Source organism: Brachyhypopomus gauderio, chromosome 4 (assembly GCF_052324685.1).
Source record: "Brachyhypopomus gauderio isolate BG-103 chromosome 4, BGAUD_0.2, whole genome shotgun sequence".
Classification (NCBI taxonomy): domain Eukaryota; kingdom Metazoa; phylum Chordata; class Actinopteri; order Gymnotiformes; family Hypopomidae; genus Brachyhypopomus; species Brachyhypopomus gauderio.
Window position 1 is genome coordinate 14,215,521 of NC_135214.1, and position 24,328 is coordinate 14,239,848.

Below are 24,328 nucleotides of genomic sequence, written 5' to 3' on the forward strand. Positions count from 1 at the left end.
GAGGGAGACAATTGAGCAGAATCAGAAATGAGGCGATTAGGTCCGAGATGGATGAAGCCGTCAGGGGCCGTAGAGAGCAGGAGAATTCTGCCACACACACACACACACACACACACACACACACACACACACACACACACACACACACACACACACACACACACACACACACACACACACACACACGCAAGCGCGCACCCGTGCACTTTCGAAATACATCTTCACATGTGTATATGCACCTGCACACGCACACACGCACACACACACAGATGGGCAAGCACACACACTCACTCACACTCACTCACACACACACCCAAACCCACAGCCATGAGGCGGAGTATCAGGGTTGGACTCTGAGTTGTTCACACTGTTGGGCAGCTGTGTGGAGGAACTGGTGGCTGTAATGGGAACACTGGGGCCGCTGGACTGGCACACACTCCCGGGAGAGGCAGTGTGGCGAGACAGAGTGGCACGCACGTTTCCAGGTGGTAGATCAATGGCACATTTACTCCAGCACCATGTTAATCAATAGCTGGCATGTTCGGGTTGGAGGGGATGGAGGAGAGGGTGGAGGAGAGGATGGAGGAGAGGGTGGAGGAGAGGGCAAAGTAGAGGGTGTAGGAGAGGGTGTAGGAGAGGGCGGAGGAGAGGGCGGAGGAGAGGGTGGAGGAGAGGGCGCAGGAGAGGGCGGAGGAGAGGGCGGAGGAGAGGATGGAGGAGAGGGTGGAGGAGAGGGCAAAGTAGAGGGTGTAGGAGAGGGTGTAGGAGAGGGCGGAGGAGAGGGCGGAGGAGAGGGTGGAGGAGAGGGCGTAGGAGAGAGCGGAGGAGAGGGCGCAGGAGAGGGCAGAGGAGAGGGCGTAGGAGAGGGTGTAGGAGAGGGCGCAGGAGAGGGAGGAGGAGAGGGTGGAGGAGAGGGCGTAGGAGAGGGCGTAGGAGAGGGCGTAGGAGAGGGCGGAGGAGAGGGAGGAGGAGAGGGCGGAGGAGAGGGAGGAGGAGAGGGCGGAGGAGAGGGCGGAGGAGAGGGCGCAGGAGAGGGAGGAGGAGAGGGTGGAGGAGAGGGAGGAGGAGAGGGTGGAGGAGAGGGAGGAGGAGAGGGCGCAGGAGAGGGCGGAGGAGAGGGCGCAGGAGAGGGCGGAGGAGAGGGTGGAGGAGAGGGAGGAGGAGAGGGCGGAGGAGAGGGAGGAGGAGAGGGTGGAGGAGAGGGAGGAGGAGAGGGTGGAGGAGAGGGAGGAGGAGAGGGCGCAGGAGGAGAGGGCGCAGGAGAGGGCGGAGGAGAGGGCGCAGGAGAGGGCGGAGGAGAGGGCGGAGGAGAGGGTGGAGGAGAGGGAGGAGGAGAGGGTGGAGGAGAGGGAGGAGGAGAGGGCGGAGGAGAGGGCGCAGGAGGAGAGGGCGCAGGAGAGGGCGCAGGAGGAGAGGGCGGAGGAGAGGGCGCAGGAGGAGAGGGCGGAGGAGAGGGCGCAGGAGGAGAGGGCGGAGCGCGAATCGCTTTTCGTGTGGGGACGCCCCACAAGCGATGGAAGAAAGCCAACACCTGGAGGGGACACCCGGCGCTTCTGTACACAGGGCCTCCGGCACCAGGCCAGATCACGGCCCGCCCTGTGGCGAGACACACCAGCCCAGACACCCCCTGGTGGAAGGATTGGGAATCACAGGAGTCACTTCTTTCCCATCCTAACAGAATAAGAGTGCAGTGGCCTAGAGCAGTGATGTCAGTGCTATAGAGATGATCGTGCTAGTGTAACCCCCCACACACACACACACACACACACACACACACACACACACACACACACACACACACACACACACACACACACACACACACACACACACACCCACCCACCCTCAGGCAGTACACTACAAAGCAGCTTACTTTTCGAATGACTACCCGGGTGACGCATGAGCTGAGAGAGGTTGAGTGTGCTTCTGTCAGGGACTCTACTACAGGACTGAGTCTGCCTGCATTCCTGCGGCCCACTACACACACCTAGAGACGGCGCAGAGCCCTTATCTGCTCCTGAAGCCGTGCGCTCCGAGACGCCAGATAACATCCACATGCATGCGTGCACAACAACCGTGATGATAAGACACAAAACCTGCTTGCAAAACTCACACGCACGTACGTGCAAACGCGTACTGACGCACACGAGCACAACCGACAGGAAGTGACGCCAACGTGCCAGAGAGAACCGCCGGGGGAGGGGGAGGGGCCTCGTTGCCGGGCCGACCAGCAGGGCCCTGCCCTTCCTTGTCCTGCTGCTGGCCAGTTAAATTTACCCCCCAAAACACACACAGTCGCATGCACTTGTACAAACACAAGTTGCGTCTAGCTCTGCGAAAGGAACCGGAGCAACACAACCGAAAAGACCACAGAGGCGTCGCACCGACAGGGGAAGCAACAGAGGCGGAGATTTTCCCACAATCCTCAGCAGTTCTGTGGTCTCGGAGAGAGATGGTCTCACTTTTTCACTGGTCTCGTCATCACTCTCCCTCTGCCGGCTCAGTAAATAATGCAGCATTGCTGTAATGGTAAAGTGGACAGGGAGACGTCCACGCCAACCAAACAGATGAGGGCAATAAATAAATAAAGACTACACCGGTGTAAACAGAAAAGCGATGGAGGAGGGAGAGGGAGAGTGAGGAAGGGGGAGAGAGAAGAGGGGGATAGAAAGAAGGAAGAGAGAGGTAGAGAGAGGGTGGAAGAATAAGATTGAGCATTGCTACCACCACCAGAAGACTTTCCTCTTTCTCCTCAGGGCCGGTGTGTGAATGCTGCCTCGGTGGTTATTTATGTCCTCGGTTGACTGGGGCCATCTCTCTCTCTCTCTCTCTCTCTCTCTCTCTCTCTCTCTTCCTCCCTCTCTAACGGGCACGTGTTGCAGCTTCGGCTCTCAGGAAGATGGAGTGGCATTTAATTCTGATAAGACCTGGGGAAGGAGGAGGAGCTATACCATACATACCAGCCCTGCCACCACTGCTAAATTCCACCCCGGGACCTCGGCCAGAAACCTCTGCGTGGGGGGGATTTTGCCTCTGAGCGTCACACGAGCCGAACGCGGCAAGAATCTGGGTGAGGAGAGCCGTGAGAGAGTTCAGAGGTCAAAGCGACGTCTGAGCACCCACCACACGTACCCCGGGCCACCTCTGGGCACGACGGGTACAGGCTGGGAGTGCGATGGCTCTAGACTGGGAGCAGCAGCACGCACGCACGCACGCACGCACGCACGCACGCACGCACGCACCGCAGCCCCTTGTGGCTTCTGCATCTGCATCATTGCTGCCTCTCTCCCTACACCCTTTACTCCTCCTCTCGCCCCCTACCCCCCCTACCCCCCCTCGCCCCCTCACCCCCCTCGCCCCCCTACCCCCCTCGCCCCCTACCCCCCTCGCCCCCCTACCCCCCTCGCCCCCTCGTCCCCTACCCCCCTCGCCCCCTCGCCCCCTACCCCCCTCGCCCCCTACCCCCCTCGCCCCCTACCCCCCTCGCCCCCCTCGTCCCCTACCCCCCTCGCCCCCTACCCCCCTCGCCCCCTCGTCCCCTACCCCCCTAGTCCCCTACCCCCCTCGCCCCCTCAGGCCAACCTGGCAGCGTGGCTTCAGTGGCTTTGGCCTGAGGCTCAGGGGAGCGGAAGAGCAGCTCATCTCAGTCCTCTCAACCGGGACAGACCTTCTGCTAGCCAATCAGAACAGCCTGGCGCACACACACACACACACACGCGCGCGCATACACACACACACACACACACACACACACAAACAAACAAACACACACACGCACACAGATGTCGGTTCCTATAGGAGATATTAATAATGAATGTGGTAAGTACATCGGAGGTTGTTGAATGGCTTTTAAGTTATAAAAGACAGCCAAAATAAACCTCTCACATTAAGAGGCATAAATGACAGTGATAGAGCAAAACATACAGAAAGAGAGAGAGAGAGAGAGAGAGAGAGAGAGAGAGAGAGAGAGAGAGAGAGAGAGAGAGAGAGAGAGAGAGAGAGAGAGAGGAGGGGGGAGTGAGAAAGTGAGTGAGAGTGAGAGCACTGTCTGTTACCTCCGACATTGTCTCACCTGGCGCTCCGTCACCCAGAATCTATTCTTAGAGTGTCCCAGTCAAAAATGCACTTTGTCTTGTGAGAAACGGGACCTGGGATTGACGGGGAAGCAGGATGAAGGAACAGATGTCCAGACGAGCCGTCTTTCGCACGCCAGACAGGGAAGGTGAAAGGGTCACGCCCCACGGGGCTGTCCTCCACACCTCCACACGCCCACCTCCGCCCACCTGCTGAAGTTGGAGCCTCCATGCGAGCACACGCAGCACGACAGAAGCGCTCTCAGTGTGAAGGGGTCCTGCGTCCAGACATCGCTCCCGTCACAGACGACGCGGGACAAACGCACGTCTGAACGACAGCCAGAGGCATCGCGGAAATCACGCAGATACACACACTGTTTTGTGCCCATGTTTAGGCCAGAAGTCCTGAAGCGGACCACAGCAGTGGACCTGGCCAGGACCGCAGATTCTCCGTCATCGGACCACAGGGCGGTCCATCACGCTGAACGCCAGACAAGGGACCGGCGCAGATGCATCCACCCAGCTCCGAGCCGTCGGACCGGGAGGACAACACCTCCACGTCTCAACGTGCAGTCAGAGGCCCGAGTCCATGCCAGCCCGAAGCGACGTAGCCGTGGAGACCACACAGTCACGTATTGATCTTCCAGCCCGGGCGCTTAAGCCCGGCTGGGTCCCGGCACCATTACAGCACACGGGCTTGACTTCGCTGATTACACTCAATCACATAATACGATACATTTGGAGTGCATTATGGGAGCTGGCTACAAAGCTTTTAGAGCCGGAGACGCTGCCAGCCATTTGACTGACGACCCTGCTAATACGCTCCTGTTGAGGCACTGTCGCACGAGCGAGTCGGTCACTCGATTGATCGATCGGTCTATCGATCGATTTATTGATCATTCGCTCAGTCATTCAAAGTAAAAGGATCAGGTGGGGGATGAACACAACGAACGGAGTGGTACATAAGGAGAGTTCAGCGAAAGGTCAAGGAGACGCCTTGACCCGGCGTAAACGCGTAAGCACCCAAGTCGGGGGAAGGGGGCGGGCGCGAGGCAGCTGGCACGGGGCCCCTGGCTCCGGGACTTGGCACGGCGTGGCAGTGGGCGTGGCAGTGGGCGTGGCCTGGGGCGGGCGGTGCGGCGGCCATCTGTGAGCGCTGGCACCGCCGGCCGCCAGCCGCCCTCGCGCTAAAGCACATGTACAGTACGCGGGTGACTTCACATTACAGAAAGAACCTCACGCCCGGCCAATCAGAGCTCACGGAGGGCAGTTCCCATTAAGAATACTCTAACATTTACATTGGCATTAATATTAATAGCATTAATTTCCTATGAAAATATCATGTTTATTAAAGGCATATGCTGCTGTTAGTTCATCGCTGAATGTATGCAGGTGTTGTGAAGCGGAGAAGGGGCGGAGCAAGGGCGGGGCAGGGGCGGAGCATTAATGGAGAAATGATGGAGGTCTGATGGAGAGTAATAACAGCAGGGTTTATTTTAAATACAGGCAGGCTCTTTCTCCAGGGCTGCAGAGCCACAGGCCGGGTGGAGGAGTACAATGGAGCTGAAACTACACCCCCGCAGGCTCCACCCTGGCTCCCAGCCAGCACTGCAAACCAGAGAGGGAGAGGGAGAGAGAGAGAGAGAGAGAGTGAGTGTGTATGTGTAAGGGGGAGCTGAGAAGGAGAGGACGAGCGAGGGACAGTTGTAAGCCAAAGGTGCATTGTGGGTAAGGAGCCTGACTGTTCTGGCCCCCAGCCCCTGCTGAGTGGCGAAGGTGACCCCTGACAGCTCTCTAACTGTCCCCTCGTCAGGCACACAGCAACCTGCTACGCTCTAAACATGAAGCCCTGCCCAGAAACCCAGAGAGACAGCACACACACGCACACTCGCACGCACACACACTCACACTCCCACTCGCACTCCCACGCACACACACTCACACGCATACGCACACACACACACACACACACACACACACACACACACACACACACACACACACACACACACTCGCATGCACACACACACACACACACACACACACACACACACACACACACACACACACACTCGCATGCACACGCGTGCACACACACAGCTTCACTTCCCAATTTCCTATAGAACAGAGAGTCACACTACAGTGATCCAATACAAGACGGATGCATCATCTGACCCAGGGAGGAGGAAACTCCCTGATGACCCACCTGGCCGTAATTCTGAGGACAGGACGGGTCCAGGACGTTGGCCAGTCACACACTGTCCCTACAGCACACTGGACCTACACTGTCCCTACAGCACACTGGACCTACACTGTCCCTACTGGACCTACACTGTCCCTACAGCACACTGGACCTACACTGTCTCTATTGAACCTACACTGTCCCTACAGCACACTGGACCTACACTGTCTCTACTGGACCTACACTGTCCCTACTGGACCTACACTGTCCCTACTGGACCTACACTGTCCCTACAGCACACTGGACCTACACTGTCCCTACTGGACCTACACTGTCCCTACAGCACACTGGACCTACACTGTCCCTACTGGACCTACACTGTCTCTACTGGACCTACACTGTCCCTACTGGACCTACACTGTCTCTACTGGACCTACACTGTCCCTACTGGACCTACACTGTCTCTACTGGACCTACACTGTCTCTACTGGACCTACACTGTCCCTACTGGACCTACACTGTCTCTACTGGACCTACACTGTCCCTACTGGACCTACACTGTCCCTACTGGACCTACACTGTCCCTACTGGACCTACACTGTCCCTACTGGACCTACACTGTCCCTACTGGACCTACACTGTCTCTACTGGACCTACACTGTCCCTACTGGACCTACACTGTCTCTACTGGACCTACACTGTCCCTACTGGACCTACACTGTCTCTACTGGACCTACACTGTCCCTACTGGACCTACACTGTCTCTACTGGACCTACACTGTCTCTACTGGACCTACACTGTCCCTACTGGACCTACACTGTCTCTACTGGACCTACACTGTCCCTACTGGACCTACACTGTCTCTACTGGACCTACACTGTCTCTACTGGACCTACACTGTCCCTACTGGACCTACACTGTCTCTACTGGACCTACACTGTCCCTACTGGACCTACACTGTCCCTACTGGACCTACACTGTCCCTACTGGACCTACACTGTCCCTACTGGACCTACACTGTCCCTACTGGACCTACACTGTCCCTACTGGACCTACACTGTCTCTACTGGACCTACACTGTCCCTACTGGACCTACACTGTCCCTACTGGACCTACACTGTCCCTACTGGACCTACACTGTCTCTACTGGACCTACACTGTCCCTACTGGACCTACACTGTCTCTACTGGACCTACACTGTCCCTACTGGACCTACACTGTCCCTACTGGACCTACACTGTCTCTACTGGACCTACACTGTCCCTACTGGACCTACACTGTCCCTACTGGACCTACACTGTCCCTACTGGACCTACACCGTACACTGCCCTTAATGAGGGAATAAGGATTCCACAGAGTCTCATGATTTGGGGGTCAAGACCTCTGCTAATTTTACAAGGAAAACCGAACAAGCTTAATACAACACCATCACACACCCACACCACAAACACCACCATCACACACCACACACCCACACCATACACACCCACACCACAAACACCACCATCACACACCACACCACCCCACAACACACACCCACCACAAACACACCATCACACACCCACACCACAAACCCACCATCACACACCCACCACACACACCCCACACACCCACACCACAAACACCACCATCACACACCCACACCACAAACACCACACACACCCACCCCAACACCATCACACACCCACACCACAAACACCACCATCAACACACCACACACCCACACCATCACACACCCACACCACAAACACCACCATCACACACCACACACCCACACCATCACACACCCACACCACAAACACCACCATCACACACCACACACCAACACCATCACACACCCACACCACAAACACCACCATCACACACCACACACCCACACCATCACACACCCACACCACAAACACCACCATCACACACCACACACCCACACCATCACACACCCACACCACAAACACCACCATCACACACCACACACCCCACACCATCACACACCCACACCACAAACACCACCATCACACACCACACACCCACACCATCACACACCCACACCACAAACACCACCATCACACACCACACACCACAAACACCACCATCACACACCACCCACACCAACACCATCACACACCCACACCACAAACACCACCATCACACACCACACACCCACAACCATCACACACCCACACCACAAACACCACCATCACACACCACACACACCAACACCATCACACACCCACACCACAAACACCACCATCACACACCACACACCCACACCATCACACACCCACACCACAAACACCACCATCACACACCACACACCAACACCATCACACACCCACACCACAAACACCACCATCACACACCACACACCAACACCATCACACACCCACACCACAAACACCACCATCACACACCACACACCCACACCATCACACACCCACACCACAAACACCACCATCACACACCACACACCCACACCATCACACACCACACACCAACACCATCACACACCCACACCACAAACACCACCATCACACACCACACACCACAAACACCACCATCACACACCCACACCACAAACACCACCATCACACACCACACACCAACACCATCACACACCACACACCACAAACACCACCATCACACACCACACACCCACACCATCACACACCCACACCACAAACACCACCATCACACACCACACACCCACACCATCACACACCCACACCACAAACACCACCATCACACACCACACACCCACACCATCACACACCCACACCACAAACACCACCATCACACACCACACACCCACACCATCACACACCCACACCACAAACACCACCATCACACACCACACACCACAAACACCACCATCACACACCACACACCAACACCATCACACACCCACACCACAAACACCACCATCACACACCACACACCCACACCATCACACACCCACACCACAAACACCACCATCACACACCACACACCAACACCATCACACACCCACACACCACAAACACCACCATCACACACCACACACCCACACCATCACACACCCACACCACAAACACCACCATCACACACCACACACCAACACCATCACACACCCACACCACAAACACCACCATCACACACCACACACCAACACCATCACACACCCACACCACAAACACCACCATCACACACCACACACCCACACCATCACACACCCACACCACAAACACCACCATCACACACCACACACCCACACCATCACACACCACACACCAACACCATCACACACCCACACCACAAACACCACCATCACACACCACACACCACAAACACCACCATCACACACCCACACCACAAACACCACCATCACACACCACACACCAACACCATCACACACCACACACCACAAAACACCACCATCACACACCACACACCCACACCATCACACACCCACACCACAAACACCACCATCACACACCACACACCCACACCATCACACACCACACACTCTCTCCCACAGCAGAAGGTGCAGGTGTTTTCTTATGGTTTAGAGCTGTCTATGGTTTAACACTGTATAACTTTCTAATCATTTAGCACTACCTTTAACTTTTATCACTGTCTTATTATTAAACAGTGTCTATCGTTTAACACCGTCTTCATCGTTTAACACTACAGTACACTACAACAATAACAATAACAATCAATACAGCTTGCACAACAAGTACATTTTTCTCACCAAACCTAAAACTTGACGGTACATGTTGTGAAACAGAGAGAGTAACAAATTCAGAAAATATTCACATTCCTAAAATGTGCAAGTTAGAAGTACATTGAGAACAACCATGTGTCCTTGTCCTCAGAGAAAGGCTGACCATGCAGTACGAGTCGTGCAATGTGTCAGGACAGGGACAGGACAGGGACTGAGACAGGACAAGGACTGAGACATGTTTACAAATCACCAACATATTAAAAACATCAAGGTGCACATGATTTCAGCTGAAATGTTCTAAAGAGCTCAACTTTGGATTTCTGTCAGTCCATCATCCATCTCTCCAGCTTTCAGTCTCTCTCTCTTTTCTCCGTCTCATTCTCTTTTCTCTCTCTCTCTTTACTCCTCTCTCACTCATCACAGCTCATCTGTTATTCAGTGGCCTAAATAAAGAAACTCCACTATGGTGAATCTGGTACCAAGAAGCTTCTCCAAGCTTAATGCCACTGGAGACCTGAAATATTTACACACACACCTTCCTCCTACATACACACGTACGTCTGGGTATATTTGCGTGCAGGCGGGCGTGTGTTTTCCAGTTGCTGGGGTGGAGGGGTGTTGGGTGGAGATGATGGGGGTGTGGTGCTCCACCCACGTCCACACCCCCGTGGCCAGCGTGTCTCTCAGTGCTGCACTCCTGAATGAGACACGCTCCTCCCCCTCAGACTCGTTAACATGCATGCAAATCTGTCTTTATCAACTTCATCAGATCGGTTTGTTCATCAGGGGCGTCAGAGCCTCCTCTCCAAACGGCAAACTCACTCACACACACACACAGGCGCGAGCACGCGCAAGCACTCAAGCACGCGCGCTCACACTCACACAAACATATGCACGCATGCGGACGCACAACCTGCCATCAAATTCAATTGTGTTCAGCAATAAAGAGAGCGTCTGGAACCAAGTGCAAATGCATTTCCACCCGCTTATCCAGAGTCGACCGTCTCCAGCGGCTCAACGTGGGCGTCTAGCAGACAGTCAAACGCTCATCTCCATATTCGCTTCATTTTCATAGCGTCGCTCGCAGTAGGAAACAACGCCGACAGTGTTTAACCAGACCTGAGGCTCTCCGCCACTTTGGTGCCCGCCAGCCAATAAGTGCGGAGGCACAAGACAAACAACCACTCAGCAGTCAATCAAGCAGTGCGCATGCAAATGAGCTGAGAGGTGAATGCAAATGTCAGTGGCCCCAGCCAATCATACTATTGATCTGAATATTCACAAAGCCTAAATATATCCTGTTCAAACCGTCGTCATATTTTTAGGTTCATTTACCAAAAATAAAAGCTACCACATGGACATGGTGGTTAAATAGCATGCGTAGTAATTAAAATGACTTGGCATGCTTAGTAATTTAAACTACAATAATAGCTCAAGCCATATATGGCTAGACATACATTTTCCAGTTTTTCACTTATCAAAATGTTATACATACCTGACATCATAATCATGACATCATGATTAACATCATCACACACTACACCAGCACACAGATCCGTATTCTGGACCCACGCATAGATTTTGTGTATTTTGTGTGTGTTTGCTTGTACCGTATTGCTTTGTGAATGACCCCGCCACACTGTCCTACCTTGTGTTACCAGTGATCCCAGTTGCCACGGTGTCCTCCCAGTTTGGCGTCTGTTACTGGCACGGCTCTGTTTGTTTTGGTAACAGCGTGGCGTCTCGCCCCACTCAGCACTGTGCCAAACGCTCCCGTGAATATTTAATGCCGACGCCCACGCAGAACCTGCCCGAAAGTGGCCGACCCGGCCGTGATTCAGATGGCGGGCTCGGCGACCGCAGCCTCGCGTGACTGATCTTAATAACACGGGAGGGTTGAGGCCATTTACTGCTCCGCACTGCACGACATCGGAGGAGACACTGAACAACACAGAGCAAGCACTCCCAAGAGCATGTGAATCCAATCTGTACGCTTGCTGTGCTCACTCACAAAAAAAACACAGGGAGAGAGGGAGAGGGAGAGAGGGAAGGAGAGAGAGAGAGAGAGAGAGGGAGGGAGGAAACCAGGACAAACCTGCTGCCTGCATGAATAAGACATAAGGCAGGCCAAGTTTAGGGCAGTGACATCAGCTCTCAGCATGCACTGAGCCCTACGGTGACAAGATGTGACAAGAACGAGAGAAATGAGAGAGCGAAAGAGCCAGGGAGAGAGGGAGAGAGGGAGAGGGAGAGCGCCAACGTGAAAGGGGTGAGTGTGCATGTGTTTTGTATTTGACTGTATGCTGGAGGGAATAGTCACACATTAACACATGCACAATCTTTCTGTAATAACCCCTCGTACTTTCACTGTGTAAGCCACTTATTACAGACACACACACACACACACACACACACACACACACACACCGTCACACTGAGGCGCACACACAGTTGCTTAGCATCACAAAAACACACACACACCTCTAGTGTGCACTGGACACTATTTTCACAAATTGTGAAGACCAGCCTTGTGAGATCCATATCTAATGGTTACATGTTTCACGCCGGATGAATAATAGATGAAGGTCCATGTGGTGGTTTACTACAGCGCTGTGGGATGAAGTGTTCTGATTACTGCAGAGGGAGGGCAGCCAGAGAGTGGAAGAGCCAATGAGGTAGGGGCAGAACACGAGCAGTGAGAGATGGGGGGGGATGGGGGGGGGGGGGGGGGGGGGGGGGGGGGGCATGTGAGATAGTGAGGGAGAGGACACAGGGAATGGGGAGACATGGTGGGGCCAATGGTAGTGGGCTTGTCTCCAGACGAGGAGACCACATGGTCTTCAGCACCATCTGTTTCCTACTTGTAACTTGTTCCTGCCTGAGCCTGACCTAAAGCCAGCCTAATCTCAGTCTGAGCCTGACCTAAAGCCAGCCTAATCTCAGCCTGAGCCTGACCTAAAGCCAGCCTAATCTCAGCCTGAGCCTGACCTAAACCTAGCCTTATCTCACCTGAACATCATTTAAACCCAACATAATCTCAGCCTGAACCTGACCTAAACCCAGTTTAAACTTACCTGAACCTGACCTAAACCCAGTCTAATCTTGGCCTATACTCACCTTTTCTAAAATCCACCACAGTTTAGTCCCAGTCTAAATCCAGCTCACATCTATTCTAACCCCTGAGGAGCTCCAAGACTAAGGCCTCGGACCTTAACCACTCCAGCAGTGGGCCCGGGGAGCAGCAGCACAGCTACAGGCGGGGACGAGATGCGCACACCACAGCGGCACCGGGCCCACAAACACAGCAACACAGTCACCCAGAACACATCACTTCTCCTGGAAACATCACTCGACTCAACAGTGCTCACGCAGTCCAAATCGGCCCCCATCTGCCTGAAGGTTACATAAGCCAAGCCAAAGGGAGCGTGAAGCGTGCGACAGTACACTAAACACTGTTCACCACAGCGCCGCCTGCCCTCGCACGGCACCCACACACTGTCTGCACACACATCAGGCGGAGCAGAGGAAAACCCCTTAAGGACATACACACGGACCGACGGACGGCCAGAGGCAGACACACACGCGCACACACACACCTCCTCTCCAACCCGGTCAGAGACGCGCTAGCGTCCTTCATAGGCAGAGAGGGGGAGAGAGAAGGAGATTAACTGCAGTCCTACAGTCTCTGGGATACATCTCCTCTTCCTTTTCCCCAGTGTACCGAAGAGGCAGCGCTAGCATTTTAGCCCGTTAGCATCAGAGTGAGATGAAGCATGGAGGCGTCCCACAGCGCGGTGTCTGGGTTCTGGGAGGGGATTAGATGTAAATCGGACTCGCGGTGGGATGGAGAAGAGGGTGACGGGCGGTTCACTAGGCAACACAACAGTGGTGTAGCGCTAAGTTGACTGTGGATGGACAACCGGGTCTAAGACGAGCCCAAGGGGATACGCACGCGGATACACGCACACACACACACACACACACACGCGCGCACACTCCTACCAGAGGGAATGTGGTTGAGTCCAGATGGCTTGAGAAGCTCCAGTGGCTGCTCTTTGGTGGGAAGGCCATCTGTGGGAGAGAGAGAAGAGGCACACTCAGAAACGCCACAGGGTACCGCCACCCAGCCCCAGCCCGGTCCGGCCCAGTCAGGGACGGCTGGATGGGTCCAGGACACCTGTATCCCACTGTAGTAAACTATAGCTTGTCATTCACTGTACACAGTGTCTGTATCTTACAAACACACACACACGCAGACATGACTGTTCCAGCAGCCTGCCAGATAAGCAGTATACATAGCAGCTATATCACATACATACACCGGGGCGGACAGTACAGCTCCGACAGCCTGCCACACAAGCACGATACATAGCAACTATACCACACACACACACACACACACACACACACTATACATCTCCGACAGCCTGTCACACAAATACTATACACAGCAGCTCTCTCTCTCTCTCTCACACACACACACACACACACACACACACACACACACACACACACACACAGAGCCAAAGAGTGAGAGTGAGAGAGAGAAAGAGTGAGAGAGAGGGGGGGGTGTATCAAAAGCATATATATGAATATAACTTTAAAACAGAGTGATGTGAGGCACTATAAATAGACACTAAGGACAGTATAGTAAAGATCAGGAGTCATTAGGAGTGTTTCTGGAACCACCACACATCTGCAACACACAGCAGAACCTGTTCAATCTTACTGTGACAGCAGAACACTGGGAAGTGGGCACACACGTGCACACACACACCCATACACACACACACACACCCATACACACACACACACACCCATACACACACACACACACCCATACACACACACACACACCCATACACACACCCCCCATACACAAATTTACACATATGCACACACACACACACACACACACACACCCATACGCACACACACACACACACACACACACACACACACACACACACACACACACACACACACATCCAGCTTGGGCTTGCTGAGAGCTATGACAGGACAGATACTTTGTAGAGAGCGTTTAAACTTGTATTTGTGAGCATATGCAAATTCAAAGGTTTTTCCACCCGGGGATGGTGCACCCATATAACGGCCTGCTTTAAAAACACGCCTGAGTTTTGGCTGAGTGTGCACTCACCAACACTTCAAGATGTTTGTCATGAAATTGCATTTAGATGTGAAGGTGAAAACATGAATAGTTTGGCAATAAATACTGGAAACAGACCCCTGCTAGGCTGCAATCGGAAGAGCAGACTCCGGTCTTCAGAAGAGAGGCCCACACATATTTAATACATGCATTTATTAGACACCAATAACAGTTGGCTTCAGTGTGTAAATGGCCACATGATCTTAGCCACCTGCAGCCAGTTGCTCTGAATTAAAAACCCAGGCTGACGTGACCAGTGTGGATGCTGGTGAGATGATACTGGACAGCGTGGGGCACGACTGACAGCCACTCCGTGTTCAGAGGTGCCGCAGGCGAGATCCGAACCTCCCTCGCTGATCACTGGAGACAATCCCCCCCAGCCAGGCCCCTAGGGGCGGGGACGAGGATGAGGAGAAGAGTGGACAGGGAGGAAGGACACGGCGGCGGCAGTCGTGCGTTCGGGGACGAGGTTCTCGGCTCTATTTCTGGACGTGTGGTGGGCGTCCATGTTGCCGGCGCAATAACGCTGTTTTAATTAGCCCACTGAGCCGGAGGATGCGGCTTGCGTCGCTCGGCAACAGCCACCAACACGCCCCACAATTAACAGCCCGTGTCTGTGTGTGTTACACAGTCGCACCATCTGGGCTCACACTAAGAGTTACAACTTCCTGTTATGCTTTCTAGCGGCAGGCTGGGAGGACGATGTTTTTGAGGGTTTAACGAGAGAAATGTCCACTGGCGACACTCACAAAATCACTTTAATAGAACAAATGATTCAGCACGACAAAACCGTGATGTCATATTAAGATCACCACACTCTTGGCCTACGGTGTCACATCATACATGTTCACAGCACAGAACACAAGTGTCCAAGATACCAATCAGTAAAACAAGTAAACCATAACGTCCCACACACTTCCTGGTTTCAGGAGACATAACTGTAACAGACTCTTCAGGCCCTTCAGAGCCGCACAGCAAGACTCGGAGGCCAAAGGTGTTGGACAGAGAGCGTTACTCCAAGTCCTACACACACCATCCATGACCCAACCTGTCGAGCCGTCTGTCTGTCCCCAGAACCGAACTCAGAGCAGGTACTGCATCCCCAAACGTGATGAAACTCGCCGTCCTGTCTGCGCTGCTCAGTCTGACAACAGGACTCATTTAGGAAACAGAGCGGACTGTGCTAATGGGGAAAAGATTCCACTGTAACTTTCAGCTTATTGTGATTAAAGTAACAATAAAAGCAGATCACCCAATTCAGACATCAGATCAGCCCAAATCAGAGAACAGATCAGCCCAAATCAGACATCAGATCAGCCCAAATCAAACATCAGATCAGCCCAATTCAGACATCAGATCAGCCCAAATCAGACATCAGATCAGCCCAAATAAAACATCAGATCAGCCCAAATCAAACATCAGATCAGCCCAACATCAGATCAGCCCAAATCAGAGAACAGATCAGCCCAATCCGATATCAGATCAGCCCAAATCAGATATCAGATCAGCCTCTCAGGTTTGCAGCAGTGTGCATGCTCCATATTGCAGTGCAGTGGTGTGGTAGATGTTTGGTGGTGTGGGGGGGGGGGGGGGGGGGGTGATATGGGGGGCGGGGTATGCGGTGTAGTCATGCGGGAGGTGTGTGGTTGTGTGGGTGGTAGTATTGTGAGTCGTGCGTGTGTGTAGCATTGTGAGTCGTGCGTGTGTGTAGCATTGTGAGCCGTGCGAGTGTGTAGTATTGTGAGCCGTGCGAGTGTGTAGTATTGTGAGCCGTGCGAGTGTGTAGTATTGTGAGCCGTGTGAGTGTGTAGTATTGTGAGCCGTGCGAGTGTGTAGTATTGTGAGCTGTGCGAGTGTGTAGTATTGTGAGCTGTGCGAGTGGAGTATTGTGAGCTGTGCGTGTGTATTATTGTGAGACACGTGTGTGTAGTTTTGTGAGCTGTGTGTGTGTAGTAGTGAGATGTGAGCTGGGCAGACAGGCAGGCCACGGCAGATGGCAGAAAGCCGACACCAGAACATGATGGGCTGGATGAGGAGAAGTCCGTCTGTCTGTGTGGCATGAGACCCAGGGTTACGCGCACGCTCGCACGCACGCACGCACGCTCGCACAGATATATTTACAGCCTAACATAAAAATGCAGCATACAGATGTAGTTTAGATTTGAATTCAAAGAGGGATAGCAACATCAATTTAAGAGGAAGTAAAAATATATGACAACTTGAACAAAGTCAAAGGTTAGAGTTGTCACTGGGTTTAGGGTGATGGCGAGGAGTTCAGGAGAAGGTTAGTGTAAGGTCAGGGTTTTTAAATAAATCTTTAATAACTTTCCCATCACCTCTGGCTTAAAGCTTGCAAAAACAGATTCAGTGAGCAATGGCAAAGTGCAAGCTGAGCTCAGGGACACCAGGGGCCACCGGGGGCACACACACACACACACACACACACACACACACACACACACACACACACACACACACACACTTACACCCCAGCAGCCAGGCCACAGGACACAGGACAGACATTAAGAGAAGAGAGACATGAGCGTATCCACACTACCGCACTGCCCCGCGGCTGCCTCTCACCGTGCCCACGCAGCCCGCCTCCACACACACACACACACACACACACACACACACACACACACACACACACACACACACACACACACACACACAGAGCAGAGGAGTGGGCATGCTCCTGTACTCTTAACCTAGTAGTAAAAATAGCCTTTTCAGCCTTGGGACACAACCCAGCGGACCACAGCAACGCTGGCCAAACATTCACAGTGGTGCCGAGGCTTTGAAGGGCCCCCATCTCTGATCCCATCCAGTGCACGGCTCTTCCGCACCTCAGGGGCCCCCACGGGCCCCGGCTCAGGCGGGGGGGGGACAGCACAGTGCAGGTGAAAGCAGGCGGGGCTAGCTACACTGTTCCTTCACAGACGTCGTACGCTGTGTTTCTAAACAGGCTCTCAATGTCGTGTTCTCAACAACCACCACGAAACACAGTAACGTTCACATTCCCCCAGTAAACCATATGAACTTTAACCCATACAAACCCGGTTGGCTGTGCTGTGTTAATAATGCGTGCGCGTGATGACATGGATAAAATGTGCTCAAGCAATCCTAATGTTTCACTAAATGTATTTGCCGCTAAAACGATTTATTAAGTAAAAATGTCATATATATATATATATATATATATATATATATATATATATATATATATATATATATATATATATATATATATATATATATGAACATCAAAATAATATAAACAAATAAATATAAACATATTATACATTAGTATAAATATTCTAATTTATCTACACAGCAATGCACAGTGATGACACAAGCATGCCAGCCCATAGCTGTGGGGCATGGCAGGGCGTGGCGGGGCGGGGCATGGCGGGGCATGGCGGGGTGTGGCGTGGCGGGGCGTGGCGGGGCGACCCCTGCAGCGCCCCGGGCCTGCCACTCACCCCAGGCTCTGGGGAGAAGGGGCTCAGGCCCTGGGTTAAATATAGCCTCTGATGACAGCAGAGCCAGAGGAGGTCACCTTGACCCTCACTCACTGGGACGCGACAGGGAGGAGAGGACCAGCGGGAAGAGCAGGAAGAAAGGATGGGGGGAGAGAGAGAGAGAGAGAGAGAGAAGAGAGAGAAGAGAGAGAGAGAGAGAGAGAGAGAGAGAGAGGGAGAGAGAGAGAGAGAGAGAGAGGGAGACTGAAGGAGGGGTGCTGAGAAAGGAAGGTCCATCAGCATCCCTGCATTTCCAGACTCCGTACACAGCTCTAATCTTTCATCCACATAACAATAACATACAAACACAAAGCCAGCACACCATTCTGATATGTGGCGCTGTGTATTTGCCAGAGGGACGGTAGCACAGGGGCCAAAAACATGACCTCCAACACACACACACACACACGCGCACGCACACACACGCACACGCACACGCACACACACGCACACGCACACGCACACACACGCACACGCACACGCACGCACACGCACACGCACGCACACGCACGCACACGCACGCACACGCACACGCACGCACACGCACGCACACGCACGCACACGCACGCGCCACGCACACGCACGCACACGCACGCACACGCACGCACCACACACGCACACACACGCACACACACGCACACACACGCACACACACGCACACACACGCACACACACGCACACACACGCACACACAGAGCCTTGGCTCGCGTGATGTAAACACCAGCACCTATACAAACACACAGACAAACATGTAGATGCATGCACACGCACACACACGTGTATGTACACACATGTGTATGTACACACAGATGCATGCACTTTACAAACATTGCCTCAGAATTTCAGGTCCAAAAATGTGTATACACCATCTAAAGCCAGTTTCACTTATATATATATTTTAGCTTTAACACCTTTTACTTTTAACAGTCAATCAATGTTACAGTAATTTTGCTGTGTAGCTAAGCAGCTTAGCAAGTTATGAACATGGCTGCCAGAACCGTAAACTCCTCACTGGAGCAGAACCCGCGAGCTCCCAGAACCCCCCGCAGGTCGGAAGGGGAACTGCAGCACTTCATGGTCCTTCATCACTTCCTCATTGGCGCTGATGAGCTTTCAGCGGGCCACTCCAGCCTGCTCAGCGCATGTAAGCAGCCGCTCCACAGACAGGGCAGCAGATGGACTAGACTGGCCCGCTCCGCCCTGGCCACAGCCATCACACACAGCATGAGGAGTGTGCAGCCCCCTCCACAGGCCGGCCGCAGGGGGGCGGGCCATGACCCCCCCCCCACCCGTCCGCCATCCACACGCCAGGCCTCACCCTGCCAGACACACAATGCCCATTTAGCAGGGCAGGCCGGCCGACTTCGCTCTAATGGGGAGAGGGAATGGATCGTTCTGTAACCCAAGCTGGGTTCTTGGGAGCTCAGGGCTACATGAGAGAGGGGAGTCCGGGGGAGGGGAGCTGGAGGGGGGGTTAAAGGGTCTCTCCGCCAGCCCAGAGAGGAGCCTCCGAGCACAGAGAAGGGACTAAACGTGTCCTGAGAGGCAGGGAGCCTTCTGCCAGGGTAGTGGCGTTCTTTCACTCCAGCATCTGTCAGCCACTGGAGCATGTTAGCGCACGCTTCTTCAGAGCGAGAGGGCCCCGCTCCCGGCAACGAGAACCCCCAGGGGCCACAGCCCAAGGCCACGGCACCTCACGCTAGCCAAGAGGGCCTGGCAGCTCAGAGACACAGGAAGGGAAAATGAGAGGGCTGGGCTGAAGAGAAAAGAAGAGGAGAGAGAGAGAGAGAGAGAGGGAGAGAGAGAGGGAGAGAGAGAGAGAGAGAGAGAGAGAGAGAGGAGAGAGAGAGAGAGGGAGAGAGGAGAGAGAGAGGAGAGAGAGAGAGAGTGGGAGCACGGGTGACAGACAGGAAAAAGGCGTGTACGCACAACGCTGCGTTAATAGGGATCTCGACTGGCAGCTATTAGCCGCACAGTGGAAAGCATTAATGTCCTCCTCTTCCTCTCTCCGCCATGAGAAACGATGGCTCCTGAACACGCGCTCTGAGCCTCACAGCAGCTGGGCCGGGCCCACCGCCACGCCGAGGGCCGCGCTACGCTCGCCGCGTCTCCCGTCATTATCCCCAGCACGACACCAGGCAGCTGATCCCCCCCCCCCCCCCCCCCCCCACCTCCTTCCAAGCCGAGCCACATGCGTAAGGTCTTGCTAAACACCGCGATAGGTTGGGGACCCAGCGTGCGCGACAGACCCGGCTGATTTTCAGACGTGCCCTTCCGAGCCTGTAGGGGGCGATAGCACACAGCAGGAGCACATGTCGCTTTTTTAATTAAAGAAATATATATACAAAAAACCTGTCAAAAGATGTCTCTCTACTCCACTACGGGTTTTAAGATATGGCATTAACAGACTTGGACAAGTGTGAAGACTACAGTCTGTTCCTAAGCTTATTTATTTATCTTTATGACCCTTTTTAACATGCTCTGTCTTGCTCTTTTTTAAACCTTCCTGGACTGGGCTGATGTTGGAGAGAACGTGGTGGGCGTGGCTTCCTCAACAATATGACAGTAGCAAGGTAAAGAGACAAGGAGCTGTGTAAGGTGGTAGTGGGTGGGCCGAGCTATGGGGAGGGATTAGGGGTGGGGCTTCAGGAAGGCCCGCCTCCCATTGCATCTGCCACTAATGCCACGTGGCCAATGGTACCTTAGCATAAAGGGGCAAAGTGACATCTACTCTGCTGCCCCAGCGGTATCAGACATTACACGCTACCAGACAGAAACATGCACACGTCTTTTCGAGAATAAAACCCCGAAAACAAAAAATGTTATAATGTGATCTGTGATGGTTCCACGAGATTACCTCAAAGACTCATCACGTCAGCGTTCTGGTGTCCCAGAATAGATCAGGTCCTTTAGATCCACATGGTTTACAAAAGGCCTGAGCACAACCTTTGTGCCTGGCTGTCTCCCAGCGTGTCTCGCTGTGTCTCCCTGCGTCTCGCTCTTTCACTCTCTCGCTGGGTCACCCTGCACTCTTCTTGCTCTGGCCTCCAGTGACAGCGTGTAATGAGGCCACGTCCTGTTTATCAACACCGCCATGCACAGACGTAAACACCACGCGAGAGCCTCTCAAACCACGGAGGAAGCGCCCGTGCCTGGATATGACCATTCTGCACCTGCGTTAGAGTCCGGCTCGTTTCGGCGGCGAATTATGGCAGCGAATTATGACAGGGAATTACGGCAGCGAGTTACAGCAGAACCCGGGCATGCTTGCAGAACACGGCCGCTGCCCGCGCACCCACTCACCAGCATGGGATCCTGGGGCATGTGGCAGTCGGTGGGGATGATGGGTGGGGGTGGGGATGGGGGTGGTTGGCCCAATGAAGGCCCCGTCCACACAATGCCAGCTGGGTCGAGACCGAATGGACTAAGGAGGCCTTTGTCTGGATGAATGTGCGCTAATCACAGGTGTTAATTGTCGTGAGCATGTACAGTCAGGTTGACCCACAGCAGACCTGAACTACTGCTGCAGAAAACCACGACTACACGTTCCCAGGCCAGAACTTCCTGGACACGATGCGTCACACAAATACACACCTTAAAAAAACTGAGCTTGAACTTCAGAAGAGGCCTGAATGGAGTTTAGCTGTGTGTGTGTGTGTGTGTGTGTGTGTGTGTGTGTGTGTGTGTGTGTGTGTGTGTGTGTCACAGACCGTATCTCTGCACAATATGCATGAACATGGTGGAGTGTAGCTCCTCTGTACACACACGTGTGTGTCTGGCCTGGAAATCACACAGATACGCTGTGCTACTCTGTTTGCTGCCTGCAGTCTCATTTTCCATGACTCTACCAGCTGTGATCAAAAATATCAAACCTGGGCAGACGAAACTCACTCAGTAGCTTCTGTCCTCTCACCATCACGGACTGTCTCTCCCCTCTATCTCTTCCACAGTCACTGTCTCTCTGTACGTCTCTCTGTACGTCTCTCTGTACGTCTCTCTGTACGTCTCTCTGTACATCTCTTTCTGACGGTCACTGTGCGTCTCTTCTTTTCTCCCCCCCTTCTTTGTTGAAGTCGGTTTCTCAGAATCAGTAAAACACAGTGCCAAAGGACAGACACAATCACAGCGAGGCGTACGAGTTGGCGTATTTGTTGAGTTGTTAGCTCGGCTCTGGGGGAGGGCGGACACCTGCGGAGGCTTCTCACCTTTACACTGGGCCCGCGGAGCAAGACGTGTGTGTGGGTACTGCAGACTTCAGTGAGTAGCTGAGAATCTACATGTGTGTGTGGGCATGCAGAGTCATGATTCTAGCGAGAAGGTTAATCTCCATGTGTGTGTGTGTGTGTGTGTGTGTGTGTGTGTGTGTGTGTGTGTGAGAAACAGGATGGATGAGTCAGCACGTTCACCCTCACTTCCTCATACCCAAACCAAAGCACACGCACACACACATGGCTTTCAAAAAACATCTGCTATTACCTGAGAAGTGTGCACACACACACACACCTCTGATTCATGGTGCATTCATTGAGAAGTTTTCTGAATGAAGAGGAAGCCGTTCTTTTAGTTTCCTTGCAAAGAGCCAGAAGAGCTTTGACTCATCACCACATCAAAGGGTCCAGGTTGGAGTCTCCAGGGTGTGAGCAGGTTCCGACCCGCCGCTGGCCCAGACGGCTCCGAAAGCCTCGTGGCCACATGGGCAGAAGAGGACAACGCATTCCTCTTCTCTGGATCTGCAGCAGCTGAGAAGAAGCTGGGACCTCCTGCCTGTGCCGACGTTAGGCCTCCCACCCCGGTAACACCCCGGTAACACCCCGGTTACACCGGGCCCCTCGTGTCTGCTGTAACGTTAGCTGCCTGCGCTAACATTAGGGCCCCATGTTGCACAACCCAAACTGCCATCTGGTCCCTAATCAGCACACTGATTAAAAGACATCCAGTGCTTGCCACATGCTGTCCAGACAATTAATGTTACCATATATTATAGCAGTCTCTCCCTTTCTCTCTCTCCCTCTCTCTCTCTCTCTACAATGTCTTTCCCAAGTGCATTTCCCAGCTGAAATCTCCTTATGTGGGTGTGATGATCCACCATCCCATGATGCCGTCTGCCACAGTAACAGCCCGGTTGTTCTGCCTGATTACCGTGGACAGCCCGGGTAAATGACCAGATCTGCTAATTGCTCCGTGTCCACCAAGCCCCGGCAGCCTTAATTACAGGAGGAGTGCAGCAGTGCTCACGCCCGTGCATGTTTCGTTTTGGCACAGAGGACCCTGGAAATGCCACGCGCTGGCCGGCGGGGCCCGTCTCGGCCCGTCTCGGCGAGACCTTGGAGCTGCAGGTGCTCTGGCAAACTCACGTCCCAGACTGTCTAAGAATAGCTGCTGCTGCCAGCCAAGCATAGGCGCACACACACACACACACACACACACACACACACACACACACACACACACGCCAGACACATCAGGAGCAGCCACCACCCGGCACACTCACCGGGGCAGGGGTGCAGGACAACCACCCTCACTGGGGCAGGGGTGCAGGACAACCACCCTCACTGGGGCAGGGGTGCAGGACAACCACCCTCACTGGGGCAGGGGTGCAGGACAACCACCCTCACTGGGGCAGGGGTGCAGGACAACCACCCTCACTGGGGCAGGGGTGCAGGACAACCACCCTCACT

The 24,328-nt window shown here is 53.7% G+C and overlaps 1 protein-coding gene across 1 annotated transcript in view; it reads right to left on the minus strand.

Moving 5' to 3' along the window:
* Window positions 1–24,328, minus strand: part of hdac4 (histone deacetylase 4) — a 69,685-nt gene that overhangs the window by 14,077 nt on the left and 31,280 nt on the right. The window contains exon 3 of the mRNA XM_077002469.1: window positions 13,962–14,030. Within this exon, the coding sequence (XP_076858584.1) occupies window positions 13,962–14,030 (69 nt within the window). The remainder of the gene's footprint in view (window positions 1–13,961; window positions 14,031–24,328) is intronic.